Source organism: Chelmon rostratus, chromosome 2 (genome assembly GCF_017976325.1).
Source record: "Chelmon rostratus isolate fCheRos1 chromosome 2, fCheRos1.pri, whole genome shotgun sequence".
Lineage (NCBI taxonomy): Eukaryota > Metazoa > Chordata > Actinopteri > Chaetodontiformes > Chaetodontidae > Chelmon > Chelmon rostratus.
Window position 1 is genome coordinate 23553066 of NC_055659.1, and position 24126 is coordinate 23577191.

At 43.1% G+C, this 24126-nt stretch overlaps 1 protein-coding gene across 1 annotated transcript in view; it reads left to right on the forward strand.

Moving 5' to 3' along the window:
• Window positions 1–19437, forward strand: part of LOC121623035 (chemokine-like protein TAFA-1) — a 98593-nt gene extending 79156 nt beyond the window's left edge. The window contains exons 3-5 of the mRNA XM_041960160.1: window positions 6536–6676; window positions 17930–18054; window positions 19378–19437. Of these exons, the coding sequence (XP_041816094.1) occupies window positions 6536–6676; window positions 17930–18054; window positions 19378–19404 (293 nt within the window). The 3' untranslated portion in view covers window positions 19405–19437. The remainder of the gene's footprint in view (window positions 1–6535; window positions 6677–17929; window positions 18055–19377) is intronic.
• Window positions 19438–24126: the final 4689 nt, after the last annotated feature.

A 24126-nucleotide genomic window follows, 5' to 3' on the forward strand; every position in this document is an offset into this window, starting at 1 on the left:
GTCAAAAGGTGTTTAGATTGGATAAACATTGGTTAAACAATGGTTAACAATGCCTGAGATTAATTTGTTTGCTATTCTTGGACACAGTCTGCACTGTAAAATGTCCCAAAGCTAGCAAATCCTCCCACTTCTTCTTTAGATGCGTTTAGTGGCGAATGGTGCAAGCTCCTCTGGTAGCCCTCTCCTTGAGGCTACCTCTTTATTATTCATTAGCGAGAGTTAGCTCTCTGGGAAAGGGCTTCAGAGTGAGAAGAAGTGGCTGGGGCTCAAGCCTTAGTGGGCGATTTACTCTCAAAGGCCAGGAGAACTTCAGCGCTGCAGAAAAGTAGTCCGTGTCCAAACCACAAGAGGAACGGTATCTTTTCATGCTCTCGCCAACAAAAGGACTCTTTCTAATGTGCAATACGCACAGTCAGTGACATACATGACAGCACAGCTCTAATGTGGCATACACAGAAACATGCACTATGCATGCAATCACTTCTCTCTCCGTCTCTCTCTCTCTCTCTCTCTCTCTGGCGACTTCACACATCTCCTTCGTACTCCACGAGGTGTGATTCGGGGAGCATTAGGAGTGATATACTCCATCATGGAAATATAGCAGTGAGGTCTAATTCTACTCCTCCCAGGGATTTCTCTTCACACACTATTCATTTTAACTAGTCCTGTTACAGAAGTAGAGGGATTTGAGCAGTAAATGAGGGTTGTGTAATTTCAGATAAAATATATAAACCGTATCAGTTGCCAAGAGGAAGGACATGAAAAGTCGTTCTTTGGCACTGCCTCCAAGGCCTCCATTTGGAATCCACTCGACGGCGCTTTGTAGCGTGTTTAAACATTATCCTAAGTAATCAGGGGGAGTGTTCATGAAGTTCCAACTTGATGTTTAAGTAATGAAAAGCTAAAGTCTGATGAGAATCATTAAACATATATGCAGTGGGACAGCTGGCCCACAGCCACTTTGATGCCTTCTTGAAACAGATCATTAATATCCTCCTCTCTCCCCCTCACCCCCACCCGCACCCCCAAACATGAAAAGCATAAAGCTAATCGGGGCAAACAGAATAGAGCCTTTTTTTAAATTCTGACATATCTGACGACTTCTCAATCAGATTCACTTTATCATGTTTAAAACTGTGCATCTCAAGCCATAAAAAGGGTCATTTCCCATCATGCATGGTTCCACTGAAAGAAAAGTTGACAGAAGAAAAAAATCTCAATAAACAAGCTGCTGCTTAATAAAACTTTGCGGTGGTTCACATTGACTTTTCTGGCGCACAGTACAAAGTAACTTTATTCACTTGTAAAGAGGCATTTGGCTGCTGTGAGAGTCTCAGTTTGTCTTCCAATTGTGCATCATTTTCTGCAATAATTTGAAATGCATCCCTCTCTGCTTCTTAAAAAAAAAAGAATCAAGAGTCACATTTACATTTCTTAGCTCTACACATGTCTACATTTATTTACTGACAATGGGAAGCATAAGCAATTCCTGTTGCCACCTGGGATGTAAATTGACAATTAGAGATACTCAGACAGTGGATAGTTGTCAGTTACACAGACGCACTGGGGAACAACAACAAGCCCACAGAAAAGGAGGAATTGTGAAAGAAGATGGACTGTGTTGATGCAGCAGCTGCGTGTACGAGAAAACAAAACAGGCACTCCAGCGTGCAGAAGGAAACGGCTCATTTTCACCCGAGTGTGCACTGATTAAGTTGTTATGACGAGTCCTTGAGAGGCTTAAGTTTCCCCGGCTGCTGTGTCGCTTCCCTCGGCCATATGTCATTACTTAATAACTGTAGCAGTGAGAGGAGCAGTGTGAGAGAGGGAGAGAGGAGGTGACAGAAATGCTCGCTGATGGTGAGCCAGTGATTACTGCTCTCGGCCACTCTGCAAAGAATATAGTCATTGAAGCCGGAGCTGAGTCGAGGTGCAGTGGGAAAATTTTGTTTTTGTTTTGCTTTGTTTTCGCGCGGTGACATGTCACGAGCACCTGCTCGGTGTCAAAAAATTGCCAGATGCAGCGAGATCAGAAGGAAATCAGCTGCCAGGAGAGTACGTTCTTTGTCACTCAGTAGATAAAAAGAAACTGTCACTTTCATTCCTGCGAGCCTGGAGTCTTTGGTTGAATAAACTGTCACGGGTTTGTTGCTGTGACCTTGAGTGTATGCACAGAAATGATGCAGCCCGTCATCAGTGGTGCGCTGTCGCTCTCGGTGACCCATCTATCTACAGCGGCAAAACGCAAGCCTTCAGAAACTCTTGTAGGTTAAACTGAGCTAACGCAACACTTTTAGGGCTGACTAAATCGAAAAGTCACACTGCAGACTGACTTACAGACAGTTTTGCAACCTTGAGGCTACAAACAACCCATAATGCAACACTCTGTAGGAACCTGTGTTCACAGCGGAACTCACTCAATAGGCAATTGTGTAGTCCTTGAATATCTTACAATCTTAACTTTTTTAAATGTAATTTCCAGAAAATATATAATCTTATATTACAGCCAACATGGTGCATTCACTGCATGTAAGTGTAAAAGGTTATGTATATATAGCTGTTTTCAAAGTATCCCTGCTCTCAGAGCTCCGCAGGAAAATATTCTGATATGAAGTATGGCTTTTTGTATGGAGCCCCCATTCCCTCTCCCCCTATCTATCTCCACGTTTTACAACCGTATACCTCATTAACAGCTCCTAATTGGCCGTTGGGCTATAAGCTGAAAACAATGAAGCATCGATTTCCTTAAACATAATCACCTCGTCCAGTCATTTAATGGCTGCTGTCACTGTGGGCCGCCAAGAGAAAAATGACCAGTCAGTGGTCCCATCGATGCCCTTCACCTCCCCTCACCAAAGGCTAGAGTGCACAGCCACCCACTCCATCTTAGCAGGTTGGTTTAACCCCTTTAGCCGCCTGACAGGCTCCAAGCACTACATCCATCACAACCTGTCTCAAGTCGTTGTAATCTCACATCGCGCTTTAATGCGTGCACGGCTACTGTTGTGCACTTGAGCGTTTCAGCAGAACATGCATACGATGGAACACCACAAAATATTATAACACACAAACAAGCTGATATGGGCGCAGACACCAGCTCAGACACAGATAATGGATGGTCATTTAGCCCACCAACTACCTGAATGGGATTATGTCGAGTCCAAGTGGCCATGTGTCGTCTAAGTGGCTCTCGTGACTGGCCCAGTAGAGTCATCGTGAAGCCATTTACACTGCTCTCTGCTCCACATACCAGATGGTTCATAGTGATCACGCCTAATGTCCACCTGGCTGATGGCTGGACTTCGCCCCACGGCTGATACACACACGAGCATGTATTTAGGTACGCCCGTGTGTGTGTGAGTGTGTGTTTGGGATGATCAAGAATTCTCACGGCAACAATTATAATAATCATCGTGATAATCAAAATAATATGTTCTGTCCAAATTGTTTGTATTCAGCCAGAAGTCTAAAAGTAAATAGTTCCATCCCTTGTACAATAAATCATTGAATGCGTCTTAAGGCCAACAATCAGTAGAAAGTTAGAGAATTAAACTGGCAGTGACTCAAGACTTGCTTGATCTACTGTAGGTTGCAATTATTTTGTTTTTGTTTTCAGTTATTATTTCAGGAGAAATCTTCATTTGCAATGTAGATGTAATTTCATTTAATGCTTTCTCAGTTCTGTTGGGGCACGTTCACGCCTCATGCTGAAACAGCTGTCAAGGTGAATCCTCCCAGCTCCTGTCCAATGTTAAAGTTATATCACACAGCCCCTGTGTGTTGGGTCTCCTCTTAAACTACAGCAAGTCTACAGCCATCAACCCGATTCATGGTTCATTTATTGCTCAGTCATGTCTTCAAATGGTTTAGACTTCTTCCTTCAGCGGAGGACTTTTGAATCAGCTGACTGGCGTCTCAGTTTTATTCATGTTTTTTTTGTTTGTTTGTTTGTTTGTTCACGTTCGTGCACATGCATCACTGGCTCATCGCTGCTTCTCATCCGCTGATTCCCTCATGCCATCGCTCCTTGCTGCCACAACGTCCCTCCAACATCCCAGTCTCCTTTATGTCACTGAAGCTTGGTCAAATGGTTGATTTGTGGACTTCAGTGTCTTTGACTAAATTGGGGAAAAACAGTTTTGAATATTTGATACACAAATGTGTTTCTCTAACCCACCCTTATCAGATTCGAGGCATCACATTTTTATTCATTGTGTTTTTCACTGCAGTATATAAGACCTGGTCCTGCACGTCTATGGAAACAGCACAAGCGAGAAACAGGGAGAACTGATGTGCATTGTCTGTACTTCTAATGCCTTAAATCATTAAAAAAAAACATGCAGTCTGAATGAAATCATTGATAATTTTATTTGTATTTTTCAAGTGCCCACATGTGTTACCAATACAGGTAATTCAAGCTATCCCAGTGAGGAGCACAAAATTGAATGTTTTTTTACAGGATCTGGTTAGTGCAAAATTATTTTGTTTTTTTTCTTTTTTGGACAAGTTTCAAATGAGCGAGAATAAAAGAGTAGAATAAAATGATTTTGATGAAATGTCTCTATTTTAAGCTCAGACTTGCTTATTTTGCCTGACGGAAGCGTTCATCGCACATGAGTCATTCAAGGAAATTTGAAACTCTGCTGGTAATTTTTATGTTTTCAAATGGTGTAATTTTGATTTTTTTTTCTTTCTTTTTTTCAAGTACAACATGCCTTTTAAACCAACCTGTGCGGCTCTGAGGGATCTGAGGGTTAAGGCCCACTGAGCAAATTACTTCAAAAGTCACAGATCAGAACAAGTCACATCACATTCAAACAACAATATCATGAATATGATAGGGGTTGCCTTTTGTTGTCCCTTGTCAGATGTTCGCTGACTACACCTCTGTAGTGCCAACCTGCAAATAAGGCAAAGATGCTAGCCAAGGGGACTCAAACCAATTCAGTATTCTGTGATGCAATGCAAAGTCCTCACTTATTCAGAGATCTGCTTTGACTTGAAAGGAAGTCTGCAGGTCAGGAAGCTGTCAGTAAAATATTCAAGAAGCCAACACATTGTAGGGTTTGGGGTTTTAGCACACTCAAGGGATTTTTCTCCTCACTTTTATAGTCTGTGTTCTGCCTCCTCCTGGCCAGAAATATCTAACAACAAGAGCTGAGAGAGTGACATTAATACTGCACGACAGCACGGTCCGGCAGGACTGCAAATGTTTGCCTTTTAATCCAGGACTCGGCGGCCTTTGGTCTGGCCACGGCAGACGTTGATGGGAATGGGAGAAGAAAACTGTTGCCAAACTTGTCGAGGCTGCTGGGAGCTCAGTTCCGTAATTCATGACCCGAGCCATTTCAAACATTTGCACAGCCAACCCAGCTAGAGAAACACACACCGGCTGTTGTCATGCCAGTGGAAGCAAATGCATCTTCTCACCGTAGCACGGTGTTTGCTTTAAAACCTGTTACAGACGAGTGAAATAAGGCTAAAACAAGATGGAACGTGGCATTTGGTTGTTTCCCCTTCTTTTTGCTCTCTATCCATTCTGTGGATTGGAGAGGATTGGCTCAACCCTGCTCCTCTCCTCTCCTCTGTCCGGGGATGAGCTCCAGTTTAATTGTTGGACGCTGGTGTCTGTTGCGGTGGCTGTCAAGGGAAGATAAAGAGTTTTTCCTGGGGCGTAAGGAAAGGGGCGAGCTGTGATGGAGGGCCTCTCTCCTGCAGCTCCGCTGGCTGCATTAGCCCCACGCTTTATAATTGTGTGAAGGGGGCACTTCCAGTGGCTCCCTCATTACTCACTGGCATGGCCAGTCCCTGGCAGCCAGACACACCTTGTCCTCTAGCTCTCTCTCTCCCTGCCTGTCTCGCTCATTTCAGGATGTCCCTCAGCTCCATCACCTCCTCTCATTCCCCTGGGCAATCCTCCCTATTGTTATTTTGACCCAGCACCGCCGTTGGCGCATATCGCCTTCTCTTTTCACAGAATTTGTTTGACACCCTCCTTTGTCAGACCGGGACCTATTGTGCAGCATTTGCTCTGGCTGATGTCGCCTATGCATTGGGCTTAATGCTTTAGCGTAGTATAGCTGTATTGGCTCAGTCATGGGACTCAACGCTGACAGGTTCATCTCTTTTTTATCATATTGACAACATATGGAAGATATCAAGGATGCAAAGGCAGGCACATTAAGACATAACAAGTGCACGATGTGATCTTCATCATGACTTGATTGGTATGGAGTGAGGACAGCCATCACTGAGTGAGAGGCAATTAGATGACATAATTGAGATGCCTTGAGGGCCAATTTGTTACACATACTTACAGTGGAAGTGCCCAATGATTGTACTGCAGCATGCCTGACATGGTATGATGTGAGGTCATTTCATTCACATTGCTTATTGGATTTTCGATGTTGATAAAAACCACATGTATAGTCAGGACCTCTCTATGCCTCAGTTCATTTTCAGCGACATGTTTCCTATCAGTCTCTCCCATGTGCTGACCCTGTACCACTGTGTCTGTGTCTGTATCTGTCTGCAGAGGGAGGTACGTGTGAGGTGATTGCTGCCCACCGATGCTGTAACAAGAATCGTATCGAGGAGCGCTCTCAGACAGTCAAGTGCTCCTGTTTACCAGGGAAAGTGGCCGGGACGACACGCAACAAACCCTCCTGTGTGGATGGTGAGGAAGTGTTTTAACACTGTGCATTAATTAATGAAGGCTGTTGTGAGAGAAAAAGTCCTCGTCTGTTTGATACCTGTTGTAGCCTACGCAGCCCAGCATCCCTGGAGATTATGTGTGAATTACATCCAACATCAACATGACAAAATTCAGTGCCAACGCAGGAAACAGTGTGCCCAATGCAGAGAAGTGGAAAGCAACAGTACTGTGGTCGGGTTGGCTGATGGGCAGCATTTTTCACTTTCATGCTGGCCTCTTGTCACAGACCTGTAATTGGCATTAATGATTTTCTTAACTGTAACACTAACCGTACCTAACCATGAAAGCAAGAATTTTAAATACACTGATGCTGGATTTAAAAATAAAATTAGGATTTATGTTTGCAAAATCATCCAATATTGATGTTCTTTTCTGCCAATGAGATTGTTTTTTTTACAGGAGTCAGTGAAAATACATGGCTGAAGCTTCTTTCTACTTACACACAACACTTAGAAACTGTGTAATTCCAGTATGGAAAATAGTATTCACATCATTCGACAATACATAGAAGTGACACTGTCATAAAAAAAATAGGATAGAACATTTTGTCAACATAATTATATAGCAATATAAAATAATCTAATTATGTAATTTGGATTAAATTCCATTAAATCATACTGAAATTCTGAAAATTTTGCAAGATGACGTTTACATGGAATTAAGGAAAGAAACCTGAGAAGACATTTTGTGTCTAAGCACATTGGAGGTCCCTCCATGTTTCTGCTGAATTCAGCCACTTGATACTGTAATATTACTCTGACTAAATATGCATAATTGAATTATCACTTAAGAGATTTCTCAGTGACTCATCCTGCCAAACTGCAGTTGTATACATGACTTGTGCAGAGGGCAATTCAAAGGCAGTGGTGGAAGAAGGATTCAGAGTAAATTACTGTGTTAAAATCCTACATTCAAACTCATACCTAAAAAAAGGTACAAATTATTTCCATCAAAGTATACTGAGCACTAAGTAATCATCATACAGAAGGCTTTTTTCAGAATAATATGTAATATTACTGGATTATAATGAATCTACAACATAGTTATTATAGTTGTCAAAAGTGTAGTGAAGTAGAACTAGAAAGTAGCATAAAATGGACTAAGTACTTCAAAATTGACCTCAAGTACATATTTAAATAAATGTACTAAATTGCATTCCACTACTGTTCAGAGGTCAGATTATCATCAGGCCTGAATACATTATTTTAAAAATACTTACCATTCACATGCTTGAACCTCGAGTGGTTTCTGAGCGTTTTTTGCTCCTGTCACATTTTCGCTCAGTGTGGCTCATTTTCCCGACAGTATATACTGTCAACATAGTGTCGGTCCTGCACCTCTATGGAAACAGACAATCGTGGCTCGCAGGATGGAGAACTCTAAATGTTTTTTTGTGCTGTATAACACAGTTATAATGCCATAAAAAAGAAAGCATGCAAGTTGAATTTCATTGATAATTTATTTTACAAAAATGACTGTACACAATATTTTGTTCACAAGCATTAAGAAAAAAATTGTAATAATATGACATATATACATGTCTACAACCGTACAAATGATCTCTTTTCTTCACCTCCTGCAGTTCATGTAACCGTCGGTTTCAGTGTAGTTATTCCAGGCTTCCCATTTGCATTTAGGATTGCAAAAGGTCATGTTTTTTACAGGATCTGGTTCGCGCAAGCATTGTATTTTTGGCAAAATTTGAATTGAGACATGCTGAATATTTTACAGTTTGATTATTTTTTCCTGACAGAAGTCATTCGCAGCACATGATTCATTCAAGGACCGTCAGAAAGTATAAAATCCAACGATCATTTCTGTTTTTACAGTTTCTGGCTAGGATGAATGGTGTAATTTTGTTTCTTCAGTAGAAAAAAACATGCCTTTTAAACCCGGCGGTGGGTTGTGGGGTTCAGAAAGTTAATAAACACCTCTGACAATGACCTGCACCATATTCCAATGTACTGTCTCTCTCTCTGTGATTTTTCTAATAATAAAAATACATTGAACCATTAAGAACCCAGTAGTGCTATGCTGCTGGGCATCATGGGAGATAGAGGATGAACCACTTGGGCTGTTGAACACCTGAGTAGGGAGCACGTTGCAGATCACATTGCCTAAGGCAGCTCAGGCTGATGGAAATGAATAATAAACACAAGTCAGGGAAGCTCCAGGCTAGTGCACCTGAATTACCTCAACTGAGAAAAACAATCAGGCAGAGGCAGCAGCATGAAAAAAAAAAAAAAAAAAAAAAGCTGACAGGAAGTTACAAACAAGCCTACTGGGACAGAACTGCGATGCCCCCTTCACTCCACATAGCTCATTTATTGCTCTTCAGTCTCGATCTCTTCACCCCTACCTTCAGCAGAGATCAAAGTCATCTCTCTGTCTGCCCTCTCGCAAAGAAATGACACCAAAATATCTTCATTATGAGACATGTTACATGAAGGGCTAGACAGGCTCGCTCAGCGGGTTTCACAGGGTTGGTTAGCCGCAGCTGAAACTCAAGAAGATCCTACAACATGAATTAGCTATGAGCCAAAGATGACACTAAAGAGCTTTCTCTTGGTTTGCTGAAAAATTACCCAAAACTCTGAATTTTTAGTCCTTGAGACATTTTTGTTCAAGAAACATATGTTCACCCTGTGGTTAGAGGCATCTCCTGAATGAAACATTCACAGAGCTGGCCTTGAGATGCAGCTTTTTTAACCGAGCGTGTTGTCCTTGTACGGAGAGAAAGACAACTAGACGATGTCTGCACCAGGCAGACAAGAGACTTTGGAATCCTTTTATATTCATTCAGATTGTGTCTTTTTCACTAAACGTGGCCTAGACAGACCTGATACAGTCCCTGAAAACCTTAACGTCAGACTCAGACATTTACTTGCTTGCGGTAGAAATTGTACAAAGATATACAAATTAACAAGCAGAAAACTGAATTGCACACTCTGGAGAATGGAGGTGGAGAAGTAGGAGATGCTGTTAACGCTTCATGCCTCTGTGCTTCAGGCTCCCGCGGTGAGAGAGTCCTTGCTGTTAGCGTATTGATTAACACGCACTTATAGAGAGAGTGGTGGTAAAAATGGAAATGACAAGTCACTGAGAAGCAGGCTTCAGTATCGAGCACCACTGCGCCACACTTAAAGAGTGAAGATGGCCTCACCTCTTAATAATTTTTATTACCTTTATTTGGGGCCTTCGCCTCCTCTCTTGGATAATTTTCACCTGCTTGAAAGTGAGTCAAGCTGTTTGTTTTTTATTTAACACTGAAACCACCACGGGATAAAGGCTGAAGGGCAGACAAAATAATTGTATGATTATTCATAAGAGCTCATTTGTAGTCGGAAGTGTCACGCATTGCAAACACGCCATTTAATTAAAGGATCTTTTTTTTCTAAGTGTGAATAATAAAGGGACACAGGAGCTGGGGGGGCACCCTGTTCAAGGGTTTTGATTATCTAGGAAAGCTACACCTGAAAGTTGCAAGTGTTTGTCAGCTGGGTCCTGCAGGCTGCCGTTGCACTACGTGAGGGATTAGAGACTCGTGGAGTCAGTGGTCGGTCCCCTCAGCAGCACACCGGCCTGGCCCAGATGGAGCTTTCTCCCCAGGTCCCGGCGTTATTAATGTTCCGTCCAGATGAGGAACGATGCTGCAGCTCAGCTCATCCCGCCACCCCCTGGGGGACACCTGCCGCCACTGTACCATACGCAGGTTATGTTCTCGCCAAAAAATAAATAAATAAATTAAATTAAATGTATGAAGAATAGCCAGTGCTCTGATAGAACAGATCAAAAATACATCTTCAGAGGTCGTTTTGTTTGGACACACATACGGAGCCTAGAGGAATGAGCGCTCCTTTATCTTTGGCCAAATTTGCAGAAACAGGCAGTCTCCCTGATGTGCTGTATTATCAGTCATTAGCATCAAACCGCAGCATCAAAGCACACAGTGAAGATCAGTCCCATTGTCGACTGTTTACCACCTCGTGAGTACGGGCCACATGGGGTTGTTTGAGCAGCGATTGGTAACTGTTTGGGTTGTTATTAATGTACGGGGATGTGACGACAGCTTGCGTCGGAAGGTGTCACGCTCTGTGGGGGTCTGCTGTCAGATTATCCCCGTAGTGGGAATTGATTATTAGCTTTGACAAGGAGAACTATGTCCCAGTTATGTCAGGGGCAACGAGGCTCTTAGTGAAGAACATCCCTTTTAACAAGTCAAGCACTCATACAGTATCTCTCCAGCCTCGCCGGGCCCATCACATGCACTCAGATTAGCCGCTCATCACTGCACCACTGCCTTTATCCCAGTGCATGAGACATGTAAGCCTTCAGCCATGGTATGGACACACACACACACATATACATATGAACTCATTTACTCAACACATGCATGCAGATACCCTAATATACACACATGCAACCACTTTGTGTTGTCATGTAGCTGCTGTAGCAAGAAAGACGCACGCAGATGCCCGCTCGCTGCTGATCACTGATGGGGAATGAACCCTTCTGTTTGGCTGCAGGCGCGTATAGCTGAGCATGACAGGTTGTCATGGTACATTTGAGATACATCCAGGGGGGAGACACATGGATGCTACTGGAGGGGAGGGACAAGGAGCATTGCAGTTCCTCCACGTACATTAATGGTCAAACGGAGGCAAGCGGAGGATCACTGGCGTGCGAGAGCGAGACGCAGTTTGACACGGCCTTTAAAGCATATAGTCTCATTACGAGGAGGGCTACCATTGTCATCAGCAAGAATATCAAACTAAACGCTTCCTTATTGGTATCCTATCTTGTCAATAAATGTGTTTTTTGAGAGTTTATTCATGGCTTGCTTGCATGGATAGTGAAGTTCACACTGCTGACACCCAAGAACAGCCAATCGAACTCCTCATCCTCCTACTATAAAGCCTCTGCCCCTCACAGTCCTCTCTCAAGGCTCATACTGTTGAATAGCCATCTGCTACCATATGTGGTTGGCCAGAGACAAACCTGCTGCAGATACGGCCTGAGGGTATGGGCAAAAGGAGCACGTTGTACTGTACAACAGAAAAAAAAACTCCTTTCTCTAACTGACGGACACACACCAATGCAGAGATAAGGAGATACTAAGAAACTGAAATCCTCCTGGGTCAAAAAAGATGTTTGTGCCTTTGCGGAAGTTGAAGATAATGATTGTGAGGCTAGTTTTCTCCTCCAACTTTGTCACACATCCCACCGAGCTCTCACACTGTTGAGGATGTGATTAAACTCCACCTTTAACCTCGCCAGGAGAGGATCTGACCCTAAGCTGGAGCTGAAAGGTCTCCTTAGTTTTCTTTTTCTCTGTCTCTTTCTCTCTTTTTAAGTTAACATCATATTTCCTCTCTGCTCTCAGCACTGGAGTAACAACTCCGTGGTTGTGCTCAGAGAGAAGTAAAGAAACTTAAGGCAGATCTGTGTCAGCTGTGTGGGAGATACATTTTCAGAAATTGTTTTTGTACTCACATAAAGGAAAGGAAATAACTACACAACAAAAGGAGTCATTGTTTTTCCATTAATAGGCACGCACGCACACACCTACTCACACACACACACTAACTCACACAGCCCCGCTTGCACAGAGTCACTCACTTACCGAAGCTCAAAATGCACACAGACACGATGTATGTACGAATATATATATATGCATGTATGCATACTCCACATGCCAGTATTTTGCATCAACCCAAATAGATGTTGCTGTTTTACCTGAATGAATATGGGATCATGCAAAGTAGGAAGTCCTTTCTGTGGCATTTCTAAGAATTAATTTGAATTCAAAATCCAGGCTTTAATTAAATCAAATGAACACAGGAATTCTTCTTCAAGTCTTGCGGGTGCCGGGGAGCCCATTACAAATTCCAAAATTCAGAAAAAGCGTGTGATTAGAAGGCCAAGCGATATTTTCTGAATAGCTAATCAAACCCCAGTTTTCTCTTCTGATAGGGGCAAAGATTAATGCAGAATAATGAGTCAGTGAGGCCGACCTCGGGTTCAGGGGTCCAAGTCTCAGTCCCGCTGTAATTATACACTTGCTTCATTTGCCTCATGCTCCTGCGACCCTTTCAATACTTTACTGCTGTTTCGCCATGCTTGCACTTATACCTCTGTCTCATTAAGATGGAAATGTGTTTTTTTTAGCAAGTAGTTCACTCTATCTCTTTTTGTGCATGATTATCTGAATGAATGACTGATTGATTGGCTGTTTTGTTTGGGTAATAACTGAGTAATCATCACACATGCAGAGCACTGAGGCAAAGTGATCAGGTAAAGGCAACGAGATGAAGGACATTCTGGTGGAGATGGATTGACCTGAATGTGTGTGTAAAAGAAGTGAAGCTGGCTGTTTACCGTTATCAGGAAGCATCGACCCTGCACCCCAAACTGTAAATTTAACCCAAGTAACTGGCACAAGGATTTAAAGCCTAATTGCTTTCTGCCCCAGATCTCGACTGGAGGCAACTAATCTAAGTGACTCACCGAAAAACAGACACTCCAGCTGACATCACTGGAAAGGCATCGTTTTGCTATGATTAATTTAAGTCCAGGGAGTGCTGTGCAGACCACAAACATTAACTATTCGTTAAGCGCACAGACACGTATTCAGATTTTGACACAGACAGAAATCAATTCTCCTCCTCATCCGTCAAGGTGTTCAAACATTCTGCTACCTGGCAGGGACGTGTCAGCGAGTTCAATCCATCACACAGCCCGCTCACCAGTGATCTGACAGATGCACTTGTAACAGGTCCACCGCTTCATGTTTTTCAGTCAATTCAAGTCCCAATCTCGGTTGTTTGTCCATCAAAGCTAAAGACTCCAGCCTGCTACACGGCCAACATCTACAATCCAACTCCCTTTCAGTCCTTGTTTGCTGATTATTCCAAGCCCATCTGTCATCTTTGACAGTGTGCAGCAGCTACGCTGTGGTAACATGTGAGGAACGTGTTAATTGGTGCTGGTGCTTTAAATCATACTGAAGGGTTTCAGCTTGTAAACAGATGGATTTGAAAATTAATAGTCGGCCCAAGAGGGAGAGTTGGGTCAGTGGTGAATTGAAGTCCCCCCCCCCCCCTCCTCTCGCTCTCCACAGAAGACACAGAGGAGGAGTAAAGTTTGCTGATGTTGGAACAAAGGTTATACCCTCCATGCTGACGGCTGCACTGGGAGTAGTTAAAGTAAAACGACTGTTGGAGGTCAGTGGTCACCAGAGAGTGATGCATGGATCCCGGCCCAGACATGGCTCTTCTCCAGTGGTCAAGGTCATAGCCAGATGTCCTGGACCGGTTACAGCCACAGACATGAAGTGTGTGTGTGTGTGTGTGTGTGTGTGTGTGTGTGTGTTTTATCCTCCTGGCCCTCAGACCAGACATGTCATTTACAGTGTGTTGCCGGGTTTTCTTAAATGGACCTGCTGTCTTCCACATGTCCCAGCTGAAATAGATTTCCAAGGCAAAGATCAAATTTGAACATGAATATTTATAAGATGTATTTCATAGTCACTGCTCATTAAAGTTTTACTCTCCTTTTAGTACAAGATGGGAAGCTGTCAAGATATTAATTAGGGTTATGCAAAAGTGTATTTTTTAAAGATGGTGGATTATCCACATCATCTGCTCTGCACTCTGGAATAAGTTTAATAATTATAAAGTGTGTTTAAAGCCATGAAGACATGCTATCTTTCTTAAGTTTAGGAATGTAAAAATCCATATTTTAAGACATGTAAAAATGCATGACGTGTTTTTTTTTCATAAATTCTTCTCCTTCCAGCTTGCTGAAAAAACACATTCGATGTATATCCAAATATTTCCTCTTTCAAAAGTTTAATTGCTTGACACAAGATGTCTCCAGCTTCACTGAAAAGTCCATTTCCTGTGTAATCTGCACTGAAGGTTCCAAGTTTCCACTTCACATTAGTCTAAGTCGCAGTGAGATATGTCACAAAATCATCATCTGACTCCAAAATCACGCCTGAAACTTTCCCCCCCAGCAGACTTTTGTTCCTATTATCCTGAACAGTGAAGGTTAAACACCCAGGTGAAGTAACAATTGGCAAAACACATTATTATTAGTAGTAGTAGTAGTAGTAGTAATAGTAGTAGTATAGTAGTAGTATTAGTTTTTTATTACTTTAAGCGTAATAAAATAGCTCTAATGTCTTATCTCACACTCACAGGCTTTGATGTGCATTAACAAAGGTTTTTTATACTGCAAAATCTGAGTGCAAGAGGGTCCTTTCATGCATAAAGGCTTTCTATACATACAGCAGAGAGCCTGAGTGAAAAATAGAAATAAGCATAGAAAACATGAATCTCAGGGGAAGCCTTCGATGCCACAGACCTGAGAATAAAGCAGACAGACAGAGAAGGTGAAAGGAGAAGGCAAAAAGGTTTGAAACACAAGTGGAAACACAAAGGTCCTTTGTTCACAAGATCGTTTTTCGTCCAATTTCATTCAACACATTGTTACTAACTACTGAGCGACCGTACTGCTGACATGAGCCGCTGGTTTAAATAAAACTCACAGACAAAAACACTGCTAACAACATGGAACACATATTATATTATTTCAATGGCCAGAACGCAACATAATACCATGTTGGTGGTCAAAAGAAAGAATAAAAATCAATAATCCAGCTCGAGGAGTTGACTACTGAATGGCTATTGACTATTGATAACGCTGCACAGGAATTTCATATTGGTCGCAGAAATAAAAAATAGGCAGGAAAGACAGAAAGGCAAGAAAACACAGTGAAAAACTGAACAGGCTCATGCAATGCAGCCATTTTCTAGAATCCCCTTGTATAAATTATCCATGCTTTGTGCGCACACATTTCAGGGCACAGAGGGTGAGGTGAATTTAGGTCTGTGAAGTACAGTAAATATCATTCACCTTTCATGCAAACCGGCTCTCGTGTTTCAGCAGCTCACGTGAGGCAGCGTTTTAATCCCCTCGCTTTTCCTGCTTTCTCTCGGCTTCTATTTGAAGGAATTGATTTTTGCTTTGCAGGTATTACTTCGCCATTTTCAATTGCAAGTGGGTTCTGCATTCACATCGCTGAATATAAATCCTCCTCGGTTGGTGGTATAATGAAAAACAACTCCATTCCCCCTCGCTCTGTAGCGAGAAGCAAGGGCTAAACAGAGTGGCAGCACATCATCATCGCTCAGTAGAACTGATTAAACACATCTCTACAAGCCTCGTCATAATTTGCCATTTAACGAAGACTTCCTGCATAGTGATGCACCTAAAATGCAGCTGAATGTAAACATGATTAAGGATGTGAAATGGATATTTAGCCAACGGATGAAGACAGAGGGAGAAAAAGCAAGATAGAGGGAGCACAGTGGATGATGGCCCAACATGTGGTAATTAGTGGATGAGGTAAACAGCCATGGGGGGAGCCAAAGGGCAGGTTCACAGCCTGTTAGTGGATGCTCTGATTCTGGCGTCGAGCATCCTCAGGGCTCATGGAGAGAAAAGTCAGGAAACGCGGCAAGTTCACTGAGCAGCAGTGGGGTGTTACTCTGGGCCCAGGCTCTTTCTGGTATATATTTGCTGGTGTGTGCGTGCGTGTGTGCGTGTGTGTCCGTCCACACAGAACGGCGGCACGCTCTGTGCTGTGAGGGACTGCACTTCCTCCATCAGTTGGAGACGGCATGTTGCTCATACTCACAATTGATTGGCGGTTGGCCTGTAACCTTGGCAACACAGGCTGGAGGGGAAATACTATTTTTCCAAATGGTTCAAAACATGGGTTTGGAAAATGAAATGATACTGGTTTAACTCACTGCATTCACCCAGTCATCTGACCTTCACATTTCTCTCTGTGTCAGCACGATAAAAGGAAAGAGGCTGCTCTGAGAAAACACGCTACACGCTGAGGAGACGGTGGCGGCTCGTCTGAAAACCCGCTTAAAACTTTTGTCACGTCACATTCGCTGTCAGAAACCTCATACGGAGGACTGTGAAAAACAAAAAAGTTCTTCACACATCATGGTTAATAAATGAATCAGAGCTTGACTTTGAAAGAATGGTTCAGATGTTTGTGCTGTGATTTAATTCAAACAGATCCCACTGCCAGACACCTGGATTTCACAAAGAGAACGAACGCCCGAAAGGTTCAGGAAGTGAAATATGAGAGATAAAATAATTTCGCTGCAGTGATTTTCAGTTTGTTTGATGTAAATAATGCTAGAAGTAATGCAGGTGTTCATCTCAAATACATCTGCTGTGTAGAGATGTGGAAGAGCGTGGAGGCACATTTTCTCATGTGATTAATTGAACATATGGACTGCGGGAAGTTAATTAGATAACCAAAGTCTATTTATATGTAGACCTTTTACATGATGTACTGAAGATATCTAAAGGGACAAATCACTTCATAAGAGGTGTTTTTTTTATTATTATCATCTGACATGTAAAACATCAGATTTTTTCAGATGCACACCACACACACACAGACACACACAGACATGTGCAGAGACAGAGGAAAGGAGGGAGGGAGATCTTGATGGGAGGATGAAAACATATTTGTTTTTGTCAGATAGCTGGAGGAAGAATTCAGTCGATGTTAATGAGAGGCAATTAGTTTTGATTAAAAATGAGATTGCTCCCCTACATGCAATGTAGCTATATCAAAACAAAATAATGATTAATTTCTGTTGGTATAAGACATTATTGTCAACAGCAAAAGTACCCAAGCAGCAACGATACAATTGCTCTGAGGCCGGAGAGGAGGAAAAACATTCATTTAGGGAGTCGGCTGGATGTTCCCCTGGAGTTGCTCGTAATAAAATGTGTGGGTGCTTTTGTGCATGTGCACATATACAAGTGCGCCTGTGTAGAATATGTGCACAAAATGTGTTTGCGTGGGAGGTTTCTGCATATGTTCCACTTTTTGGATCGTTCTTTATTAGTTGCATGTTATTAATTCTTTTACTTTTAACACTCATTTAAGGTTATTTTATAATTACGCCCCCTAACTGCTTTTTTCTATTTTTATCTGCTGAATTCAGTGCTTTTCTTTACATTCTCCTTCTTCCACTTCTTTCTTTTTTGTCAGTATTACAAACATTTGCGTTGGCATCTGTTTCGGGTGCATGCATATGTAAATGTGTGTGTACACATGTGCCCGAGTGATAAACTAACTTGTTTTCGCTGTGTATCTGTGCTCACCTCCCCCAGCGTCCATTGTAATTGGGAAATGGTGGTGTGAGATGGAGCCGTGTCTGGAGGGAGAAGAGTGTAAGACTCTGCCTGACAACTCTGGATGGATGTGCTCGTCTGGGAACAAAATCAAGACCACAAGAGTGAGACCTCACACACATTCACACACACTTAAGCACAAATGTAATGCACCTGCATGCACAGACCCGCATTCGCAATGCACAGCTGCACACGCACAAGTACAGCTCATTCATATTCCGGTTCTGTATGTACTGTATATGCATCTTTAACCCGGGCATACACACGCTTGCACCCATATACATACGTACACACCAGCACGCTGACACCGTTCGTATACAGTATACACCCAAATGCCAGGGTGGAGGAAATCAGCAGAACTAACAAGGAGCCGTGTTTGAAAACTTTGATTAAATGCTTTAAGCGTCTCTGCCAACTGCCTGCTTCATTTTCAATTAATCTGCTGTCATTAAACAGTCAAACATGCGTGGTGTCAAAGCTGCAGGTAAAAAGGATGTACACAAATCACACTTTATTGAGAATACAGAAAGCGCAGCACATCTGTGCCCTCTGTATAACAAGGTGGATTCTGTTTGGTGTAAGCAACCTATCTAAGGGCCCGTAGTAGTAAAGAAGAAACATAAAGCAGGCAGTAAACAAACAGGTGGGCTCTGCCTCAGGCCACACTCCTCTCAGAGATAAAGTTAACGGCCACTCTGCTTCTCCGCCGCCTTTCGGCTCCGTAAACCGACTGCGAATGCGGCATGCAAAAATAATGAAGGGAGTTAAGTCCTCGAAGCCAGCAGTCCAGCTCTCTGTGACAGGTTGATCACCCGATTTGTATTCATTTAATTGACTCGCCCCCCCACCTGCTCGCGATCAGCAAACCTTCGTCTCCTCTTACTGCTTGGTGACAATGACTTTGAATAGAAGCAGAGACTAATGCGATGGTGGGGAATGAGGCAACAGCCAGTGAAGGTTAGACCACACGGGGCTTCCCAAGGTTGTTCCGCAGATTTATATGCCAGCAGACAGACATAAAGCTTTCACTGGGGCCCTTCACAGCCACCACAGGCCCAAAATGTTCAGAAAGAAGTTGATGGAATGGGGTCTTGCCATCCTGTCAAGGTAAGGTTTAGTGCTTGGTTACCTCTAAAGAATGCATCTCTAATTCTCAGTTCAGCCCTTTGCACAATTTGAAATAAGTACTTAAAATCATGAGTGTCTTTATGTAACTTTAAAGAAATTATTCTCTTTAAATACATTAATCAAGATTGTACATTTCTGCACACCGATGGAGAACCACCATTAATACATATATCTATGAGTAAAATGGCTTTGGTCTCATATTATCAAAACCGTAAGAGAAGAGGGCCAAAAGGTCAGGCCTGAAGCTGCTTTTCTACCCAATACACACGTGTCCTTTTTTCTTGACCCTCTCTTTGCAGAACACCCAGCCATACTCCCCTTTTTAGCTTCCGGAAGCAAAATGCAGAGGATGCGTCAACAGAAATTGAGCTGCATTCTTGCTTCTGTAAAGGTTAGTCTTTCTCTCAAGCTGTTGTTTGTTTTTGTTTTCCCGTCTCTCTCTCTCACATCACTGTAATGCACTTGAGTGTCGGGCGGCAGGAGTGGGACCAACTCATGTTCAATGACTTCTCATTAACCCAAATATTCAGTGCGAAATAATCAAGTGTGTGTTTACATGCTGTGCATGATTAGGCAGGCGTGACACAAATACTGAACGCACCGCCACCCACTGTAAATATTTATCACCCGGCACAGCCAGTGCACGCTCAAATAAAATGGAAGTTGCTGCATTTTCATTTAAACGATGGCACGCACATCCCTAAAACGTGTCAGTCCGTGCATAGATGGGTAAAAATGCTAAAACACTGCAGCAGCACAATCATGGCGTACTGTAGTAACACACAGGCACACAGAGCCAGGTCCACCCCGGAGCAGAGCCCTGCTGCCTGTGAACAGTGTGTAATGGCAGGATCAGTCCCTCTTCCTTTCATCGCCTCCTTTGTTCCATGTCCTGTTTTTGCTATCAGCCGCTGTGTGGGTTTGATTACAGTGCTTACACTGGTCTGCCAATCCCATTAGTCACTAATCTGTGACATGCTACTTGCTCCTCTCTGTGTGCGCTCCTAGTCGTGTATGAAGGCCCATGTTTGATGTGTTTGATATGTCTGTGTCTGTGTGTTTACGCTCACGTGTGTGCACGAGACCCCCGGGCAAAGCCTCTTCCCTTTTCCGTCGTGTGGCTTCTTATCAGAGGCCACTTGATACCCTGATCCACCTCTGAGGGTCTTGTTGAAGCAGCTATCAGCACACAGCATAGCCCACAGGCTACATGAAAGGCCTTTTATCCTGCACTCTGCTCTCTTTTTTAATCAACATTCCTCATTCACCTGCCTCTCAGGCCAAATTGCCTCATTTGTATTTGGGCTCTAACAAGCCAGCAAGCCCACAACACGGCATTGTTTTTTCGTTTCTTTTTTTTTCTTTTTTGTTGAATTCACAGCCATTTTATTTCACCTGCAGGTTTTCATTTTGCTCTGAAAAGTGTCAGCGAGACGCGATGAGGCCGGCACACGCGCACACGTCGTCCACCCGCACACAGACTTCATCACCATCTTTCATCAAAATTGGCATGAACAGTAAGAAGCCAAGCAACGCCAGTGCCTGACGTCCATGTTTCTTCTTTTCTTTCTTTATGTCTTTCAGAGAGGGAGCCCTTCATTGCCTGTTCTGTAGCAGCAGACAAGTCAGGCCCTTTTGTTTGTGGAAGTCACAGTGAGAGCGAGGAGGGGGAGCACCTTCCAAAACACTCGCCCACCATAGATCTGCATTACCCGCTCCACTCGCTAAACAGATCAATCCATTTCTGCTCCCTCCAAACAATTATACACCTTAAGAGAGACAGGCAGAATGAGAGGGGCTGTAATGAAAACATCTTTGCTCCCACTCGTTCTTCTCTCCTGCTTTTGATGATAGTGAAAAGACTTCATTCAGCTTCATTCATTTGATATCCTCACTGTTAGTTTGCTAGGCTGGATATGAACTTGTCATCAGCATCAGGCACGAGTGTCATACATACGCAATACAACCCTCAGCGGACATTCAATGAATTTTAATGACTTTTTAGTGATTGCACACTATAGCATAACCACTCATGTGCAGGAGTTGCTTTAACTGTATAGGGCCACAGCATGTCCTCTATGGAGTATGTAATTGTTCAGGTTAGTGAGTGCTAATCATTGAACTGAAGTGGATACACCACCGTCTTTCACACTTTACAGCGTGTGTCCCCTCCAACTAGTCCAACATGATTTACGTGCTGTTCAGAGGCTCGCATGCCTCTTATTAAAAGGAGCGGAGGGCACTTTTTCAAGCAAAATAACACACTGTGACAGGATGTAGCCCATCTGTGAGACAGTTTCAGAGCAAAAGTGACCTGCCAGCAGATGCATCACCATCTGATTTGTCAAATCCTGAGACCGCTCTCTGCAGTCGATCAAAATGAACTCCAAGCGGCCATGCCACATACAGTTCAACCTCACCGAGAAATCATCTGTTCCACCTCTGTGCTTGACAACACTTCTCCTCCTCCTTCAGTCCTGCATAATGTCATCATGAAGACAAACATGAAGCCATGCACAAACGATAAACAGCGTTCCAATTGGGATCAATTATAAAATACTGTAAAACGTACGAGGTTGAAAGCAGACAGATGCAGTCCAAGCTGTCAAGAATGGCCAGATTGTCATCCTTATGACATTTTGATACAGGTTTCAGGTGGAGGAGTTCATTCCAAGTGCTACTGATTAATTTATATCTTTTTTTCTTTGCTTTTTCCATTGTCAATGTCACATTAAATGGATCTTGATGTATTTTGTTGTCTGGAGTCTTCTGTTTTTAGAGGGTGCTCTTTAGTGCTGTTTGAAGAGGTTTCTCAGCTGGCATGATTGATTTGTTCTGCACTAAACGAGAAAGGGGGAAAGGGTAGGCTGTGTTTGCACTAAATTCTTTCGCTAAGGCAATTGTCCTTGGCTCCTTTTACTAACTGAAGTCTGAGTAAATTGCAATTTAATGTGGCCAGCAAATTAGAATGCAGACGGCTTAGTTGCCAGCAAAGATGGGATAGGCAGGAAATCCTTGAGCAATCCGCTGCTACCTGCTGCACTGTTCATTTGAAGAGACAGAGGACAAAAAAGAACAGAGGACACTTTTAGCCACACACACACACACACATGCATATGGGTTGAAATGACAGCATTTGCATACCACCCCTGTTCTCCCGCTAACAAACCTCTGGTGGATTTTGTCTGAGAAGGAGAGTGAGCCGTAATGTGTAACCTGTTACTGCTCTTGTTCTGCCAGAGGTCAGACTCTGCTCCAACATTTTTGATATGTCATCGCACAGTAGATGATACAGATGCAAATGTTGGACAGATGAGCCCACAGGATTACTGTGTTTCAGGATCATGGGGGGAAAAGGACCAAAGCTGTACAGAGAAAGACAGTGTGACAACACCTGGAGCAGGTATCAACATGTTCAGTCTGAGGCTTTGAAGCTATTTAGAGGGACAGCTGCGGCACAATACCTAAATAGGTGAGATGCAGCCAGAAAGGGATCAAAATACAAACAATTATAGACAATTAGAGGACACATGTCCCAGATATTTTCATTTAAATTCAAGTAAGTGCAGAAGCTCTTGTCCTTCCCTGATCCGCACCTGGACCTGGGTCTAAACCAAAAAATAATGCTGCTCCTTGACACATGATCTAACTTTACTCATTTATTCTTTGACATCTTTTACAAGGTTTTTAGATGCTAGCTTAGGGGCCTTGTGGCTAACTGACAGAACTAAATACATCCACCCACCTTGATGAAGGTGAAAAGGCAGAGCTGCAAATGACTCTTGATTCAAGAAGTCAAGTTTCATTAAAAAGTGGTGAAACAGTTTCACCCCATTGTCAGAGTTTTGCAAAGAAACTGGGTTTTGACCTAAATGCCTTGCTAAAATTAAGACTTTTGACAGTGAATCAAATTATTCTGTGAAATCAAACGCTGTCATGATATAACTGTGTTTTCAGACATACTCAAAGCTCATGCTAAATTAAACCAAACACATAAAGCCTGAGAGTCCCCTCCTCTGATGATCTCAAAATAATACACATTACGGTAGGTGAATACAGGTGCACACAATCCTCTCCTCAGAAAATGTTTAATGAAATCATTTGGCTTTGTCCGACACACTGGAGCTCTGAGACTCTCGAAGTGCTCCAGCTCGCAGAGTCCCAAGCAGCGCTCTCCACAATCAAGTCCACACACCTGGCTACCACCTGCCAAGCCTGCTGGAAATGTCATGGCTGTATTTCTTAGTTGAACAGGATTATGGGATTTCTAATTGGTCCCACAGCATGCAGGGGACTTCAGGTTTCTGCACGGCACAATCTTGAAGCTGTAAAATAACTGGAAAATGTGATGAAAGTGAGGTATAGAAATATTCTGGAAAACATGCTTTTGTTGCGCAGACAGTCATAAGAGGGCAAGGAACTCAGCTGCTTCAGACATCGTGCACACAGTTTTTATTGAGCTTCAGGTTGAGCAGGATGCTGAAAAGCAGGACATTCAATAGCAGTCTCAAGGTTGCACAATGTACCACTGAAACGTGTACAGGTCTGCAACTGAGGGCTGAATAAGAGTCCCTGAACCAGAGTCACGGAGAGGCAGCTCAGACTCCACAGCGGGTGCCCTGATCCCATTTAGCAATGCCAAAGACATTTTCTTTGGTGGGAGGAAAATCCTCAGCTCTGATTGGCTGGCTTGGTGTGAAGGTGCAAAGCTGGGGGTGTAGGGGATGTGGCTAAAGTGGTCTGAGATAAAGTAAAAAATATGCCAGAGAGTCAATTTGTGAAGCAGACATACACAGCATGGAAACACACCAGGGTTGTTTTTTAGTGCTGATATATCCAGGTATACCTATAAAAGCCAAACACACCTCCATTTCCAGCGCTGTCTCCACTCATAAGCTGTCTGTTTTTAGTAGCAGCGGGAACCAGGAGGTGAGACGGGGCTGTACAAAGCCTCCACAGTTCAAAAGACTCCCCTTGTTTTTGAAACACGCGAACGGAGCAATTCCTCTGGGTCTAATCCTCGCACACTTGTATGCCTTTGTTCTATC